Raw genomic sequence first — 18572 nt, forward strand, 5'->3', positions numbered from 1 at the left:
TTTTTTTTTCTTTCTTTTCCTTCCTTCCTTCCTTCCTTCCTTCCTTCCTTCCTTCCTTCCTTCCTTCCTTCCTTCCTTCCTTCCTTCCTTCCTTCCTTCCTTCCTTCCTTCCTCCCTCCCTCCCTCCCTCCCTCCCTCCCCCCCTCCCTTCCTTCCGTCCTTCTTCCCTCCCTCTCTCCCTCCCTCCCTCGCTTCCTCCCTCTTCTCTCCCTCCCTCCCTCCCTCCCTCCCTCCCTCCCTCCCTCCTTCTCTCTCTCTCTTTCTTTCTTTTTTTCTGAGGCAGGCTCTCTCTGTTTAGTCCTGGCTGTCCTGGAACTCACTCTGTAGACCAGGCTAGCCTCAAACTCACAGAGCTCTTCCTGCCTCTGCCGCTTGAGTGCTAGGATTAAAGTCATGTACCACCATGCCTGGCAAAGCCTTTTTTTAAATTAAAATATAATTGCAGCCGGGCGGTGGTGGCGCACGCCTTTAATCCCAGCACTCGGGAGGCAGAGCCAGGCGGATCTCTGTGAGTTCGAGGCCAGCCTGGTCTCCAAAGCGAGTTCCAGGACAGGCGCAAAGCTACACAGAGAAACCCTGTCTCAAAAAACCAAAAAAAAAAAAAAAATATAATTGCATCATTTTCTTCCTTCCCTTTCCTCCCTTGAGCCTTTCCTGAGTGCGCCCCTTCCCATGTCTGTCAAATTCATAGCTTCTATTTCTTTCGTGTGTGTGTGTGTGTGTGTGTGTGTGTGTGTGTGTGTGTGTGTGTGTATGTATTCCTACATATATAAATAAAACCTGACTAGTCCATCTACTACTTGTATGTATATGATTTCGTTGCTGACCACTTGTTATTGGATAATCAATAGTTTTTTTTTTTTTTTTTTGAGACAAGGTCTCACTATGTAGCTCTGGCTATCCTGGAATTCATTATGTAGACCAGGCTGGCCTTGAACACACAGAGAGTCACCCACCTCTGCCTCCCAGTGCTGGGATTAAAGGCTTGAGCCACCATACCTGGCTTCCCCGCCCCCCCCCCTTTTGCTTTTTTAACTTTTTTTAAAAAATTTTTTGTGTCTTTCACATCATGCATCCCAATCCTACTCATCTCCTGTCCCCTCGCATCCATCCTCTGCTTCTGCAACCTTTCTCCCCAAATAAAACAAAATAAAATTTAAGATTAAAAAAAAAGGAAAAAAAAAGGGAAGTAAGAAAAAAAATCTCATCATGAAAGTTGCAGTGTGACCCCACCCCACCCCAACATCCACCCAATCTGTGATCTGCTGGAGCCCTCTGGGGTGGAACGGGGGACACACTATGGTCCTTCGGACCCAGGGCTACACGATCTCTGTGACTGACAGGGCAACAAGGGGATGTCCAGGAGGAGTCCCAGTGAGGACCCAGCGTTGGTAATGTAGCAGAGACCTGGGCCTGGAACCAAACCAATGATTCTTTGGATGATCACCTACCCAGGGTCTCTTTATGTAGTTCTAGCTGTCGGAGACAGGCTGGCCTTGAACTCATAGATCCACCTGCCTCTGCCTCCCAGGTGCTGGGACTAAAGGTGTGCACCACTGTGTCTATACAAAAACCCCAGAAGGCAAACAGATGATCCTTTTATACCAGTCTGTGTTGTTAGCATGTAAACACAATCATAATGGCTTCTGTTTATACACACTTTATAGGTTTTTGTGTATTTTTCGTCAGCATGGGTTCCTGGAGATAGATAGATAGATAGATAGATAGATAGATAGATAGATAGATAGATAGATAGATAGATAGATAGATAGAAAGAAAGAATATGAATGTGTGTTTGTGGCAATTCTCATGTAACCCAGGCTGGCTTTTAATTGCTGTGTAGCCAAGAATGATCTTGAACTTCTGGTCTTCCTTCCTTTACCTCCCAAGTACTGGGGCTGCAAGCCTGTCACCTCGCCCGTTTTACACAGTGGTATGAACCCAGGCACCCAGGCAAGCGGCTCTATCTCCTGAGCTCCTTCAGTTCACTGTTAGGATTGAAGTTTAGGAGAGGAGATTAAAGGATTAGGTTAGATTAGATTAGAGAAAGAGGTTAGATAGAGGAAGTGTTTGTCTGTGAGGGCCAGGAAGGGCCCTGCAGGGTTCTTCTGGTGTGCTCTGGGATGAAGGTGAGCACTCTTGCCTCTGATAGTTCTCAGGGATTGGTTGATTTATTTTTAACAGTGCTGAGGGTGAACTCAGGACTTGAGGTGTGCTTTACCACTGAGCTACATTCCTAGCGCTGTGGTGAGACTTAAGGAAGAATAGGCACCTGGCCATGGTGGGGCACACGAGGAGGGGATGCTGAAGGGGCACTCAGGAGGGTCGTGAAGTTGGCGCCAGCCTATAGGCTGGCTGCCCCCTAAAGAAAGACAAGCTGGGCCGTGGTTGCACATGCCTTTGATCCTGGTGCTCAGGGGATACTGTACATGTGTGTTGCTTAGACACACACAGATACATATACACGGGCAAAATGCTATTACACATAAAATAAAAATAAGCAGATCTCTAAAACTATAAGCCAGGCAATAGGGAGACGGGGGGTGGGGGGTGGGGCACAGATCTCTGAGTTCGAGGCCAGCTACCCCGTCCTCTTGCCTCACCAAACTCCTCACGCTACATTCCTTACAATGTCTTGCCCATTTTCAAGTTGTATTTTCAATTCCGCCTTTGACCTTTCTTGATATTGTTTTGAGATACAGTCTTGCTGTGTAGCCATAGTTGGCCTTGACCTCAGTGTATCGCCTAATTGTCTTGTTGCTTTTTTGTAGACAAGCATATTTCTCTGTAGGGATGGATCGCGTTTTGTTTGCCTGTTTATTGATGAACCGTTGAGTTGTTTCCCACATCTTCTGTTACGAGTTGTGCATTTATTTTTTTATCTGTTTTGGGGCATTTGTGTGCAGCTTTTTGTGTGAGCATGTTTTCAGCTGTGTCAGGTAGATCAGACGGGCTTGCCAGGTCCTTGTTTAATTTTGTAATTTTGACGCTTAGCTCATCCACAGCGCACTGTAATCGAGTTCTAACTGGGTATTTGTCTTTGAACACATGGCTGCTCCCTGCAGACTGCCCTCCGACTTGTGTCTGATGCTGTGTGTGGGGTGACTGTCTGTGTGTCCTGTGTATAGAACAGTGGGCTGTTTATGACCTCACCATCTCTTGGGTAGGTGCTCCTAATTTCTGGTGGGTCCACCAGACACATACAGAGCTTTTGGGAACACCTCCCTCTCCCATGAAGTGTGCTCCTACCGACTTGAGCAAGAGCCTCCATGCTCTGCCATCGCCTTTCCGGAGCAGGCACCTCACTGTGTTTGCTGGGCCTCACCCAGTTTCCAGGAGCTGCAGGCCGCTTGGGTGTCATCTCCTAGCTGCCCTTGGCTGGGTGCTCACTCAGACCTGGTCACTTTTCTACCACATTCTCTCTCTCTTTTTAGTTGAGATGGCAGTCACATTACCTAAAATTCTCCACTTTTGAAGACAAGTCCAATGTCTGAACTAAGCTCCTAAAACACAAAGCTGTGATCCCAATGCTTGGGAAGCTGAGGCAGAGGGACTGCCATGACTGCACATGAATTTCAGTCATCTAGGCCACAGAAAGAGATGCTCTCTCAAGAGGAGTGGGTGGCTCAAAGTGCAGCTCTGTTGGTGGCATGCTTGCCTAGCCTGCATGAAGCCCTGGGGTCAGTCCTAGCCCCCCCTAAACTGGGTGTGGGGATACACACCTGTAACCCTAGCACTCCAGAGGTAGGGGATCAGCAATAAGACCAGGGCTGGGCAAGATGGCTACCTAGTAAAAGTGCTTGCCTGAGTTTGAGTCCCACAACCCATGGCAGAAGGAAGGAGAAGGAGAGAACCAACTCTGCCAGTTGTCCTCTGGCATGTGTGAGCGTGTGCGCGTGCGTGCGTGCGTGCATGCGTGCGTGCGTGCGTGCGTGCGTGCGTGCGTGTGTGTGTGTGTGTGTGTGTGTGTGTGTGTGTGTGTGTGTGTATGTGTAGATAAAGACTTTCAAAAGAAGTTCACAGTCATCCTTAGCAGGGTAAAGTTGGAGTCCAGCATGGGCTATATAGTTTTTGGAGCATTTTCATACTTACATTTTATGAAAATAAGAACTCAGCAGGTCATTTCACATGGTCCCCACTTACAGTGAAGAGCTGAGACAAGCTGACATGACCTCAGGTCACAGCAGAAAAGAGAAGCGTCTGAGTTCCCTCCACTCTGACTAAGGCTTCTCAGCATGCTTCCCTGAGCACACACCCAGTATGCTAACACACACTTCATGCTGCTTACTGTTTTCCAACAGGTGGGGACCAACATCCAACCGGCTAGTCTAGACCTACAGGCTTCTTTTAAACCCTTAGATACAGAAAGGACCCATCTGCCACAATAAAAATAGACCACTGTGACATTGGATCAAGAATAGAACTTCTGAACACACTGAATTCTTTCATCAGACAAAAATGATGTGTGGACCTGGGGAGGCGGGCGGCTCAGCAGACATCTCAGTTTGGAGTCTACTTCCCAGAGTTTCAGGCTGGGACGGGAATGATGCCCTGAGGCCCCAGCCGCACTCAGCAGTTGCTAGAGAATGCGCGGTCTTGCAGTAGTGTCCCGTGCATGGAACCCACACCATGCACCGTTCTGGCTGTTCCTTGTGCAGACCCACCTGCAAGAGCTTGCAGGGTGTGAATTGGAAGATGTGGGTACCATGGTTTCTAGTCTCACAAGTGGGGGGTTGGAGTGCCTTAGCCTTCTAGAGAGTTGGTCTTGCATAAACCAGCTGGTTCCACCTTTAAGTGGGAGCCCGCTGCGGAGCCCTTCAGTGTGATGTGGTATAAATCATGTTTCCTGAGCTGGTTACGGTAGTGCACACCTTCAATCCCAGAACTTGAGAGTTAGAGGCAGGCAGAACTCTGTGTGAGTTCAAGGCCAGCCTGGTCTACATAGAGAGTTCTAGGGTAGCCAAGGCCACATGGTGAGATCCAGTCTCAAAACAAGGGCAGTGAGATGGCTCAGGAGGTAAAGGTGTCTGCTGCTCACCCTGACAACCAGAGTTTGGATCCTGGGATCTACACGGTAGCAGATGAGAACTGACTCCTGTAGGTGGTCCTCTGTGTGTCCACACACATGCACACATGCAAAACAAATAAAGTGTGACAAAACAACAATCATGTGTCCTCAGAAGTATGTGCAGTTTCTCTATTTTAGGCTTTTTTCAAGAAAAAAATTTTTTTTAAAGAAGCAAAGTTCAAAGAAAAAGGCTTTTCTGTAGGTTTAGGGATTGAGGGAGACACACTTAGAAGAGTAGTGAGGACTGGAGAGGTGGTTCAGTGGTTAGAGCACTGCGGCTTTTCCAGAGGACCCTGGTTCGATTCCGAGTACCCCACTGTGGCAAACAACCACTGTGGCAAACATCCAGTTCTAGGGGATTAGCTACCCTTTTCTGGCCTCCAAGGGTGTGGCATGTATGTGGTACACAGACATAATAGAGACAAAATACCCATATACGTGAAATAAAATAAAACAAGAAAAGGGAAGTAAGACATACCCGAGGGTAGCTGTGGGCTTCTTCAGAGAGGGTTCATCATTGGGGTCTTGGAAGCTCATTTAATGGAAGACAAGATCTTGAGTTAAAGGATATGCAAGCAGGGATCCCAGGAATGGGTTGGGGTCACCCCAGAAAAAGACAGGCCTGTAATGGCCTCACTTAGGCGATGGTAGGAGACAGTCTGCCCATGTGGTTGATGATGTGGAGATGTCCCAGTGCAGCAGAGTAGAGCTGGTGAAGCAGACTCTGCCATGTTGGCTTTAGCGTGTTTTGGGTGACGCCCCCCCCCCCCCCAAACAATTTCTCTCTGTAGCCCTGGCTGTCCTAGAACTCCCTTTGTAGCCCAGGCTGGCCTCCAACTCAGCTATCCTCCTGCCTCTGCCTCCTGAATGCTGGGGTTAAAGGCGTGCGCTACCATGCCCAGCTGGGTGATCTGTTTTAAAAAATGTTTTATTTAGTGAGTTCGAGGCCAGCCTGGGCTACCAAGTGAGTCCCAGGAAAGGTGCAAAGCTACACAGAGAAACCCTGTCTCGAAAAACCAAAAAAAAAAAAAAAAATGTTTTATTTAAATTTTTTGTAACCTTTATTTTATGTGTATGAATTTTCCATTGTGTATGTCTGTATACCACATGTACAGTGCTTGCAGAGGCCAGGAGAGGGTGTATGACTGTGCATCACACATGTACGGTGCTTGCAGAGACCAGAAGAGGGTGTCAGATTCTCCAAGACTGGAGTTAAAGACAGTTGTGAATTGCCGTGTTAGTGCTTGGAATCGAACTCAGGTCTCCTGGGAGACTAACCAGTGCTTTTTGCTGCTAAGCCATTCATTCCTCCATATCCCTCCACATCCCCACCCACCCCGCCATTCCGGGTGATTTTGATTTTATCGTCTGAGTGGCTGCCGCTGCCCTGCTGTGTGTAGTTCTGTGGTTTGCCAGCCTTTGTCACTATTATTTGCCCTCCCCCTCTGCCTGTCTGCCCTACCTTGTTTCCCCTGTTGGATTTCCATGCCTTAATCTTTTTATTTGTGTGTGTGTACGAGCATGCATGCATGCCTGTGTGTTTATGTGGAACAAGTGTATGCATGCCATGTTGTGAATAGTGAATGTGCAGATAAGAGGGCAGATTCTGGGAGTTGGTTCTTTTCACCCTGTGCTTCAGCGATCAAACTTCAGGTCATCAGACTTGCATGGCATTAGCCTCCATCCCTTAATCTTAAGGGACTGAACTGAGGTAGAGATCTATTTTTCAACTGCTCATGGCTGCTGGCCTTGACTGTTGAGGACAAGAACTCTCTGGCTGGCTGAGCCAGGGCTAAAAGGCACTGGTACTACAGATGGCTTTGTAGTTGGGTTCTACTGGAAACCTTGTAGGTCTGTATTTTAACTTTTTGTTTGTTTGTTTTTGTTTTTCGAGACAGGGTTTCTCTGTGTAGCTTTTCGCCTTTCCTGGAACTCACTTGGTAGTCCAGGCTGGCCTCGAACTCACAGAGATCCACCTGGCTCTGCCTCCCGAGTGCTGGGATTAAAGGCGTGCGCCACCACTGCCCAGTGTGTATTTTAACTTTTGAAGATTCATTTTGTTTTATGTGTATGAATATGCAATGCCAGTGGAGGCCAGCAGAGGGTGTTGGATTCCATGGAACTGGACTTAGATAGAGATGGTTGGTTATAAGCCATCTTGTAGAACTGAACACAAGTCCTCTGCATGAACAGGTGCTTTTAACTATGGGTGAGACAGAGGCTCATGTAGCCCAGACTAGCTTTGCTATGTAGCCAAAGATGACCTTGAACTTCATACTCCCTTGCCTCCACCTCCCAAGTGTTGGAATTAACCCCATATCCTGTTTGGGCAACTCTAGGATCGAGACTTTGTGTTTACTAGGCTAGCACTACCAACCACACGATTTCCAGCCCCCAGGACCAACATTTTATTGTGGATCCACTGACCTCAGTTGTGCTTTACAAGGTCCTGGCTGAGCCCCGAAAGGACACGTCAGGAGGAGTGAAGGATGCAGCTGAAAGCTGCTGGATGCAGCCTGAGGAGTTGCCTTTGAGGTATCTCCAGTCAGGAAGTGAGCATGAAGCTAAGAAGACATCTTTGATCTGGATGTGTATTTCAGTTGGTAGAGAGCACACGCAGCCCTGGGTTTGGTTCCCAACATTGCAGCCCTGCATAACCTGAGCGAAGTGGTGCATGCTTGTAATGCCAGTCCGAGGGCAGGGGTGTTCCAGGAAGGGTCTGACCATGTCTCAGAAAATTAAACAACACAATGTATTTAGTGTGTGTGGGGGGTGTTTACCAAGGATGTACAAGGCCCCAGATTCTGTTTTCAACACTAGAAACACAAAATCCCCACATTTAATTCCCTCATCACTCTGGAACTAATTTTCGTGGGTATTGAGGGTGGAGTGTTACCTTTATGTTTCCTAGTAGACAGCTAGCTTGCCTTAGCAGTGCTTCTAGCAGCTTACTTAGCTTAGGAATGGAGAGATGGGCATCTGAGTACAAACGCCACTATCTCTTTCTCTGCAGTGACACGTGTGTCTGTATTTATACCGTGGTGACTGGGATGAAACACAAAAGTGGTCTGACTAAGGTGTGCCTGGGGGTCCTGTGAGCGAAGAGCTTGCAAAATCAGAACCTTGGAGAACCCTGTCCCTGCAGAATAGTATTTGACGTGTCATGTGTGTTAAGCAGAAGACATTTCATGTTCATTTTATTTTAATTAATGACTTGTGGTTCATTGAGACAAAGTCAAAACTCTGTGTAGTTCAGGCTGGCCTGAGAGTCACAGTAACCTTGTGACTTGCCTCAGCCTCTGGTGTGCTAGGTTACAGGTGTGACCGACCCACCATGTCTCCATTGTATATTTGAGAAGGGTGAAATCAGCTCAGTGGGTACAGTTTACAAGGAGACATTTCCTGTAGGAAAAAATGGCTGTCTAATAAACTTGAGAGCAGCCTGGCAAGGAAAGGACTCCAAAGTAGCGAGTCCAGTTGTGGGAAGTGTGTCTGCCAAAGAGGCTGCTGCTTCCCGGATGTGCCCAGCTCTTCCCGGACGTGCCCAGCTCCTTTTCCTGGCTGGGAGATGGGTCTGATTACTGAGGAACTCCTGTGTCTGGTGTCTCTGAGGCCATGCTCCTAACAGCTCCACAAGTGAGTCTGCCGACTGCTGAGTCTCAGGAGGGCTGTGCCTGTCTCCCTAGGGTCACAGCCCATGTCCTGCCACCACCCTGTCTCATTTCTAGGAAAGCTATAGCCTCCAAACATATTTGGATTCTTTGGAATTCTTTTTCTCCCTGCTTCCCCTCACCCTCTCCTGTCTCTCTCCCTGTCTGTCTGCCTGCCCCGGACCCCCCCCCCCCCCGTGTGTGTGTCTGCCCCCCCAATGTGTATCTGTGTGTGTCTGTCTTGCCCATTTGTGTCTATGTGTGTGTGTTTGCCCCCCATGTATGTCTGTGTGTCTGTCTGTCTGTCTGCTCTCCTTGTCTGTCTGTCTGTCTGCCCTTCTCCCTCGTGTGTGTGTGTGTGTGTGTGTGTGTGTGTGTGTGTGTGTGTGTGTGTACACTGGGGGATGAAACTCAAGGCATTGGCTTGACTTTGATGTGCAGCCTGAGCCTAGGGAGGTCCGAGCTCATTGTGGAAATAAAGCTTGTCAACATTCAGAAGGCATGTCCACTGTTGCAACTTTACATTTGGCATGAATTTTAGTTACTGTTAATTCTCCTATAAAAATCATTCAGATGTAAACCAGAATAATTTAAGTCTGCGAAGGAAGTCATTACATCATAGAATATTCAAGACGAAAGCTACAACCTCATTTTTAATTTTCATATGTAAAATATAATTTAAAAATTTTAAGTGTCGTCCCATGCCCCCCTCCCCAGGGTTTCTCTGTGTAGCCCTGGCTGTCCTGGAACTCACTCTGTAGACCAGGCTGGCCTTGTACTCAGAGATCTGCCTGACTCTGCTGCTTGCCACTGGCTTACAGTTTTAAAAGATCTACTTATTTTATTTTATGTGTATTGCTATTTGCCTGTGTGTGTGTGTGTGTGTGTGTGTGTGTGTACAGTGCCTACAGATGCCAGAAGAGGGCGTTGAATCCCCTAGAATTGGAGCTACAGATGGTTGTGAGCTGCCATGTGGTGCTGGGAACTGAACTCAGGTCCTCTTTAAGAGCAAGTGCTCTTAACCCTGAGCCATCTCTCCAGCTCTGTGAAACATGATTTATAATTGTCACTGTTGGCTGTTTAAGGTTGTAACATCAACACAGACTATAATGAACTGTCTGCCTTTTTCCTCCTTTCTAGAATGTATGACAACATGTCCACAATGGTGTACATAAAGGAAGAGAAGTTGGAAAAGCTGACGCAGGATGAAATCATTTCTAAGACAAAGCAGGTGATTCAGGGGCTGGAAGCCCTGAAGAATGAGCACAATTCCATCCTGCAGAGTTTGCTGGAGACACTGAAGTGCTTGAAGAAGGACGATGAGAGCAACCTGGTGGAGGAGAAATCCAGCATGATCCGCAAGTCCTTGGAGATGCTGGAGCTTGGCCTGAGTGAGGCGCAGGTACCAGTCGGGACACTTAGTTGTGAATGGGCTTAGAGAGTAGGGTGGACCAGTACCCAGTCAGCACACAGCAACCCAGGGCCATATTGCTTTGAGTGTCTGAACAACTCTGACCTAGAGATGAGGACAGTGGAAGCATGCATGTCCCCCTGAGGACTTGTGGCCCTGACAGGAAACCTGGTTCAAATTCAGTGCACTGGGGCATGGCTTCTTCCTTAGTGCTCTGCTTGTGCAGTTTGTGAATGAACAGGGGACAGACTTCAGGATCACCAGTTTTGTCTTTGATAAAGAAAGTCACCACCTAGTGAAGAGTTTACCTAAATTGTTCTATTATTAGTAAAAACTCAGGTGTTACACAAAATCTAAAATGGTCTTATAGTAAAAACCCAGAGCCAGATATTCGGGTAAATGCTGACAGATCAGAGACAAAGGGACAAGCCACAGGTACTTCTCACCTCACCAACCCTACGGACCCTCCGAGTCCTCAGTGGAAAGGGGTCCAGCTGGAAAGGGTTCCCAGGCTGAAGTCAACGAAATAGGAACCAAGAGAACAATACAAAAAATCAATGAAACAAAGAGTTGGTTCTTTGAAAAAATCAACAAGATAGATAAACCCCTAGCCAAATTAACCAAAAGGCAAAGAGAGAGCCCCAAATTAACAAAATCAGAAATGAAAAGGGAGACATAACAACAGACAACGAGGAAATCCAGAGAATCATCAGATCATACTTCAAAAACCTGTGTACGCCACAAAATTGGAAAATCTGAAAGAAATGGACAATTTTCTGGATAGATACCACATACCAAAGTTAAATCAAGACCAGATAAGCCATTTAAATAGACCAATAACCCCTAAAGAAATAGAAACAGTCATCAAAAGTCTCCCAACCAAAAAAAGTCCAGGACCAGATGGTTTCAGTGCAGAATTCTACCAGAATTTCAAAGAACTAATTCCAATACTCTTCAAATTGTTCCACACAATAGAAATAGAAGGAACACTACTAAACTCTTTTTATGAGGCTACAGTTACCCTGATACCCAAACCACACAAGGATGCAACAAAGAAAGAGAATTACAGACCAATCTCCCTCATGAACATTGATGCAAAAATACTCAACAAAACATTGGCAAACTGAATCCAAGAATACATCAGAAAAATTATCCATCATGACCAAGTAGGTTTCATCCCAGGGAGACAAGGATGGTTCAACATACGAAAATCTGTCAATGTAATACACCATATAAACAAACTGAAAGGAAAAAACCACGTGATCATCTCATTAGATGCTGAAAAAGCCTTTGGCAAGATCCATCACCCCTTCATGATAAAGGTCTTAGAGAGATCAGGAATACAAGGAACATTCCTAAACATAATAAAGGCAATATACAGCAAGCCAACAGCCACCATCAAATTAAATGGAGAGAAACTCAAAGCAATTCTACTAAAATCAGGAACAAGACAAGGCTGTCCACTCTCCCCATATTTATTCAATATAGTACTTGAAGTTCTAGCTAGAACAATAAGACAACATAAGGAGATCAAAGGGATACAAACTGGAAAGGAAGAAGTCAAACTTTCACTATTTGCAGATGATATGATAGTATACATAAGTGACCCCAAAAACTCTACCAGGGAACTCCTACAGCTGATAAACTCCTTTAGTAAAGTGGCAGGATACAAGATCAACTCAAAAAAATCAGTAGCTCTCCTATACACAAATGATAAAAGGGCTGAGAAAGAAGTCAGAGAAACATCACCCTTTACAGTAGCCACAAATAATATAAAGTACCTTGGGATAACACTAACTAAACAAGTGAAGGACCTTTTTGATAAGAACTTTAAATCTCTAAATAAAGAAACTGAAGAAGATATCAGAAAATGGAAGGATCTCCCATGCTCATGGATAGGTAGGATTAACATAATTAAAAATGGCAATCTTTTTTTTTTTTTTTTTTTTCGAGACAGGGTTTCTCTGTGTATCTTTGCGCCTTTCCTGGAACTCACTTGGTAGCCCAGGCTGGCCTCAAACTCACAGAGATCCGCCTGGCTCTGCCTCCCGAGTGCTGGGATTAAAGGCGTGTGCCACCACCGCCCGGCAAAAATGGCAATCTTACCAAAAGGGTTTCCATCCAAAAAATCTTCTAGCTGTAAAGGCTCTAGCCAAAAGGGCTCCAGCAGAAAAGGGCTCAGCCAAAAAGCCTTAGTTCCTGTCTCCTCACGCCTTATGTACCTTTCTCCGCCCAGCCATATCACTTCCTTCCCAGTGCTGGGAGTAAAGGTGTGTGATTCCCAAGTACTGGGATTAAAGGTGTGTGCCACCACTGCCTGGCTCTGTTTCTCTCCTAGACTGAATCAATCTCATATAGTCCATGGTGGCTTTGAACTAACTCACAGAGATCCAGACGGATCTCTGCCTCCCGAGTGCTGAGATTAAAGGTGTGTGCCACCATTGCCTGGCATCTATGTTTAATCTAGGAGTTTGTTTTGTTCTCTGATCTTCAGGAAAATTTTATTAGGGTACAAGATATATCACCACACTCAGGAGTCAGATACTGAGGCACAAACCTGATAGATCAAGAGAGCAGCAGAGGAATGATTGGCTGACCCTCCCTCTCCACCTTCCCATGTCGGAAAGACCACAAATCTCTCTAAGCCTCTCCCTGTCTCTCCCTGTTCCTCTATCTGTGCCCTCTGAAATCTCTATGGCTAATTCTGGTCAGCTAGTTGTAGACTGTGCCCCTCGATTCAAGGTTTAACTTTATTAACAATCTTGGAGTGTCACAGTGCAACCAAATATTCCTCAACATTTCTCCCTTTTTGTCTAAATAAAAAGGTTTTAACTTTAAAATAGTAAAACTATATACAATAAGAACAATTATCAGGTAAGAATTACGTTTACAATGTCCAGTCCATTTGTATTTGGCAAGTTTGGAGAAATTACTCTATTATCTATCCTATCTTGATGAGTCCAAAGTTTTATACCTAAATCACTTTCTATCATAACTTGTATTACCAACCTAAAAATATCATTTTAGACCTTAAAACATTTTCTTAGATAAACAACTTGAGCTGTTATGTCTCTCAACCTTATAAACTTTACATCTTTTTTGTACATTTCTTTTTTTTTTTTACTTTTTTTTTTTTTAAAGATTTATTTATTTATTATGTATACATCATGTATGACCTGCAGGCCAGAAGAGGGCACCAGAACTCATTACAGATGGTTGTGAGCTATCATGTGGTTGCTGGGAATTGAATTCAGGACCTCTGGAAGAGCAGTCAGTGCTCTTAACCTCTGAGCCATCTCTCCAGCCCTCTTTTGTACATTTCTTTTCTGAATTTGGTAACAAAGAAAACCTATAAAACTCTAACTAGTCTTCAACTCCATCAGAGACTCGAGGTGGATAAGATATTGCCTGAGTAAACAGGAAGTGCAGAGCAAACAGTTTCCAAAACTGTAGAAATGACAGAGACAGCTGGCTGCCTAGATGTCACCTCAAGTTCATCTACAATATTAGGCATCTATCTTCAGCCTACAGGCCTAGAATATCTGACAGACTTTTCTGTGAATCAGAAATTTTGAAGGACTGTCCTGCCTTGTCTTGGCAAAGTTCAGCAGTCGCCTTTTGTGTCCTGTTTGTCTAATTTAGACGGCACGCTGTCAGCAGTCAAGGCAAGGGCAGTTTCTTGCCCAGTGGCTAACTTTGCCACAAATGAAAGCAAACTCCACATGAAGGTTTTTCAGTGCTCATCATCATCTCTGAAGTAGATTGGTGCTGCCAGGAGCAGATGTATCTCACTGTCATGAAAAGCCTTATGTTATTAAAACATCTTAAATGCAGTATTCTGTAGGTCTCTGGAGTGTTTGAAGACCATCTATCTATCTAAAATATATCTCTGTTTGACCTTGAAAACATACCTAACATAACTATAACTTTGATTGTTATTGATGACTATTAACTTGCATTTCTTTATTATCCTAAATAGTTTGTAATAATAGCTTTCAAGTACTACAAACTTTACATTACATTTTAAATGAGCTGCAATACCTTAAACAAGAGTAGAAACATATATATAGTATGTTATAACAAAAATAACATTAAATTTGTATCAGTACACAAAAAAATCTCTTTTTTTTTTTTTTTTTTTTTTTTTTTTGGTTTTTCGAGACAGGGTTTCTCTGCGTAGCTTTGCACCTTTCCTGGAGCTCACTTGGTAGCCCAGGCTGGCCTCGAACTCACAGAGATCCGCCTGGCTCTGCCTCCCGAGTGCTGGGATTAAAGGTGTGCGCCACCACCGCCCGGCTCATACTATCATTCTTATATATCCCCGCCTCCCCTCCCCCCCCCTTTTTTTTTTTTTTGAGACAGGGTTTCTCTGTGTAGCTTTGGAGCCTGTCCTGGAACTCACTCTGTAGACCAGGCTGGCCTCTGCTTCCTGAGTGCTGGGATTAAAGGTGTACACCATCACCGCCCGGCTACCCCCCCCCCCCTTTTTTTCATCTTTTTTAGAAAGAGCTCCCTTAATCTAACCTCCTTTGCTTAGTTTCCTTCCTGACCATGACCATTACCAACTTGCACCCACCCCCGCAAATGATGATAAACATCCATAATCCACCAAATGACCAAAAACCTCTTGGAAATGTGGGCATTGTATTCTTAAAATTATTTCCTGTAGCCAATTCAGAAAAAAAAAATTCCTTCCTGTTGTCTGGAGACAACAACATCTTTGGGGACCCGAGACAATTGAGATAATGGCCAAATCCCGGGAGAACTGGCTCTTGTCCAGTCTCAGTGTGGTAGGAAAGTGCAGGGCTTCTCTGAAGTCCTGGCTGGAGCAGTCTATGAGGCTGGATCTTAGCTAACTGCCTTGAAATTGTCCTGGGCAGTTTGTAGTCCAGAGCTGATCTTTGGGTGGTGTTTGTCAGCTTAGTGGCCTTGTCATAGTCCTGGTGACATCATTGTTGCAGGGCCTCATCATCTTCTTGGAGACCTCAAAGGGGACACTGCCAGGAATGGTTACAGTTCACTGCAGAAAACTTAAACATTTTAAATGTCATATGCAGCAGATCTCGAAGAGTTTAAAGGACCAACATCTGTTAAATACATCCAGGATACACAAACTTAGTTCCTGGTTACCTGTTTCAGACTCAAGCCCGAAATCATGTACAGGAAGCTAGATGAATTCTGGATGGTTTCCAGGCTGAGAAGTGCCTGGCAGACCAGGTCTCCATTAGCTGTTGCCACTGAAATTCATCAGGCTCAAGCATACAGAGAGATCTGCCTGCCTCTGTCTCTGCCGGGTTTGAAGACATATACCACTAGGCCATGCTTACCTATTTTGTGCATGCATGCACATTCTTGCTGTGGCATGCACATGTGGGTTAGAGAATGATCCATGGGAGTCCACTATGTTGGGCCCAGAGATTGGACTTAGGTCATCAGGCTTGGTGGCAAGCACCGTTACCTGCTTGCCAGCCTCAAGTTCTGTTGTTGAAAGGTGTTAGGAACATGGTTGGTTTTTTTTTTTTTTTTTTTTTTTTTTTTTGGTTTGTTTGCTTGGTAGATGATTGTTTGTTTTTGTTTTGTTTTTTTTTTTAAAGGAAATAAGAAAAAGCTCGCCTTATGGTGTTTCATATTTTGTACTTAGGGGGGAATGGTTACCCAGTTACTATGCTATGGCAGAACAGGCAAATACATGGCCCGCAGAGGGCAAGGCCAAAGCCCCCGGCTTCCTCTGCCTTGTTTTGCCTTAGTGTGCCTGGGATTGTGCTGGCATTTTCAGCAGTTGGTAGCTCCAGAGACTCTTCCCTTGCCTTCCTTAGTGGTGGATGATTTGCATGTTGCCCTCCCCAGCTCCACCTCTGGCCCTTCACCTGCCTGCACTCTAAGCAGATGCATGGACCCTCGTGTGGAAGCAGGCCCATGCAGAGTTAGGCTGGCTGACCTCCGTAGAAAGTGGAATGGACGGAAGAGGAGACGGGTGCATTTCCAGTCCACTGAAGTGCTCTTATGGAAAAGTGGCTTGCAGATGTTCCAAGCTTGTGGTGCTGACACTCCAGTGTAAACTGTGCAGAGTCAAAGGGGAAATAAATGACAGATCTTGTTTACATGCACCGGGGAAAATTTTGTGAATGTGAGTTGGAGCTGCTAGCCCACATGTGTGTCCTGGGGCTCTCCTCCAAAGGCTGCAGTAGGGAAACATCTCTTTTGATCAGGTGATGATGGCCCTGTCCAATCACCTGAATGCCGTGGAGTCAGAGAAACAGAAGCTACGTGCTCAGGTTCGTCGCCTGTGCCAGGAGAACCAGTGGCTGCGTGATGAGCTGGCCAACACCCAGCAGAAGTTACAGAAGAGTGAGCAGTCTGTGGCTCAGCTGGAGGAAGAAAAGAAACACCTGGAGTTCATGAACCAGCTGAAGAAGTACGACGATGACATCTCTCCCTCGGTGAGTGGCTTTGCCAAGTGTGGTACCCATGCTCTGCTCAGGAAGTGCCAATAGGCAATCTAAAAGCAAGTCTTGGCCAGGTGTCGTGACTCATGCCTGTCATCTGAGCACTTCGGGAGGCACAGGCAGGAGAATTGTTGCAAGTTCAAGGCCAGCCTGGTCTACATAGTGAGTACCAGGCCAGACAGAACTATATAGCAAGAGCCTGTCTGGAAAAAACAGAGTAATAAAAGTAAGTCTTTGCTTCTAATTAGGGAGTTTGCTGTTAGTTCTGCTCACAGGTCGGTTTTAGTTTGTGCTCAGGTCTGCGGCGACAGCGCCGGCCTCCACTTTGCAGTTGGTATGCCTGAGCTTCTGTGTTGTCCCCTTTGGCCCTTTTTTCATTTGGTGGGGAGTTGTTAGTAGCACTCTGGCTTAGCTGAGTGGGTGTCTGGGCTTTGTGATGGAGATGGAGCTGGGGCCTTGCCCACGATAAGCCGCTGCTCTCCACTGAGCTGCTCTCCACTGAGCTGCTCTCCACTGAGCTGCGGCCCCGGTTCTTGCCCCATCTGGCCGCCTCTCATTTGAACACCCAGTTGCTTGTTTCTCCTGGTCTTGGTGTCTTTGAGGATGCATTATCCCCGGTGGGGTGTTCTAGAGTGAGATTTGCTTACCCGTTTGTCCTTCCAGAGGTGGCGCTCTCACCCACACGGTGATGCTCCTGTGTCAGCTGGTCGGGCTGTTTGCTCTCCGGACTCTGTTGTCACTGTTTTGTCTTGTGCCCTGTGCAGGCCTCTGTTGAAGTTACGATGTGAGCTGACAGGATTTTAGCTCCTATGGGACCCCTAGTTACTCCACTGTAGGCATAGACCAGGGAGTTCCTCCCTCGGTTGCTCTGGGGAGAACAGGTGCACCTCTTCTTCCTGTCTGCGCAGTTTTGATTTCCAGAAGACTTTCCTTCTCTGCTAGAACTTCATCTGAAAACAGTGGAGGAATCTAAGGTCTAGAAATGTAGTCAGGGTCTGTCTTGACACACTGTGCCTGCAGTTAAGATTCCTCAGTTTTAGTCTAGCAAACCCTCTTTACTCCTTTTATTCATTCATTCATTCATTCATTCATTCATTCATTTATTTTGTGGGGGTGGGTGGGTATCTATAGCCTTAGGCCTTGTGCAAGGTAGGCATATTTAGTAAAGTCATTGCTCTTTACTAAACTGATAGCTAAACCAGACTGCAGATGATCATACATTTAATTCTAAAATAAATAAATAAATAAATAAATAAGAACAAAAACAAAAACTGGCTGTCTTGTCAGGTCTGTAGTAAATAGAAAGGAGAAATGTTACGTTAAGGCTATCCAGGTAGCATGTGGGTTCTGTGGAGTGAAGGATGCTCTGGGTCTCTCGTAGGAGGACAAAGACTCTGATTCCGCCAAAGAGCCACTGGATGACCTCTTCCCGAATGACGAAGATGACCCAGGACAAGGAAGTGAGTTGCACATGTGCAGCTGGGCCACTGGACATGCTGTGCAGCCCTGCTGCTTTCCCTCTGGGGACATTCTTGTCATAGATGGAAGAGCCTGTGCTTAGCCTGTGGGATTGCTGTCTGTGTACTTATGCAAGGTCTCACTGTGATAGCCCAGGTTAGCCTGGGACTCACCCTGTAGACCAGGCTGGCCTTGAACTCATAGAGATCCATCTGCCTCTGCCTCCCGAGTGCTGGGATTTAAAGGCATGTCCCACCATGCCCAGTCCCTGGGACTTTTTTCTAAGATTAAAAAATGTATTTTCTGTGTATGAGTGTTTAATTTGCATGTCTATATATGCACTATGTGGGTGTCTGGTGTCAGAAGAGAGTAGCAGAGCCTCTAGAAATGGGATTACAGCTGGTTGGGAGCTGCCATGTGGGTGCTGGGACCTGAACTCTAGTCCTTTGAAGGAACAGTAAGCACCTGCTCTTAACCACTGAGCCGTCTCTCAGATTCCTCAATGCTGGGATTGTAGGCGTGTGCCACCATACCTGGGA

At 46.0% G+C, this 18572-nt stretch overlaps 1 protein-coding gene across 28 annotated transcripts in view; it reads left to right on the forward strand.

Annotated features, from left to right (window-relative positions):
- Window positions 1–18572, forward strand: part of Klc1 (kinesin light chain 1) — a 55105-nt gene that overhangs the window by 6879 nt on the left and 29654 nt on the right. For all 28 annotated transcript variants that reach the window (XM_016006470.3, XM_016006477.3, XM_016006476.3 and 25 more), the window contains exons 2-4: window positions 9859–10120; window positions 16339–16569; window positions 17957–18035. In XM_016006470.3, the coding sequence (XP_015861956.1) occupies window positions 9860–10120; window positions 16339–16569; window positions 17957–18035 (571 nt within the window). In that variant the 5' untranslated portion in view covers window position 9859. The remainder of the gene's footprint in view (window positions 1–9858; window positions 10121–16338; window positions 16570–17956; window positions 18036–18572) is intronic.

The sequence above is a fragment of the Peromyscus maniculatus genome, chromosome 14 (assembly GCF_049852395.1).
Source record: "Peromyscus maniculatus bairdii isolate BWxNUB_F1_BW_parent chromosome 14, HU_Pman_BW_mat_3.1, whole genome shotgun sequence".
NCBI lineage: Eukaryota > Metazoa > Chordata > Mammalia > Rodentia > Cricetidae > Peromyscus > Peromyscus maniculatus.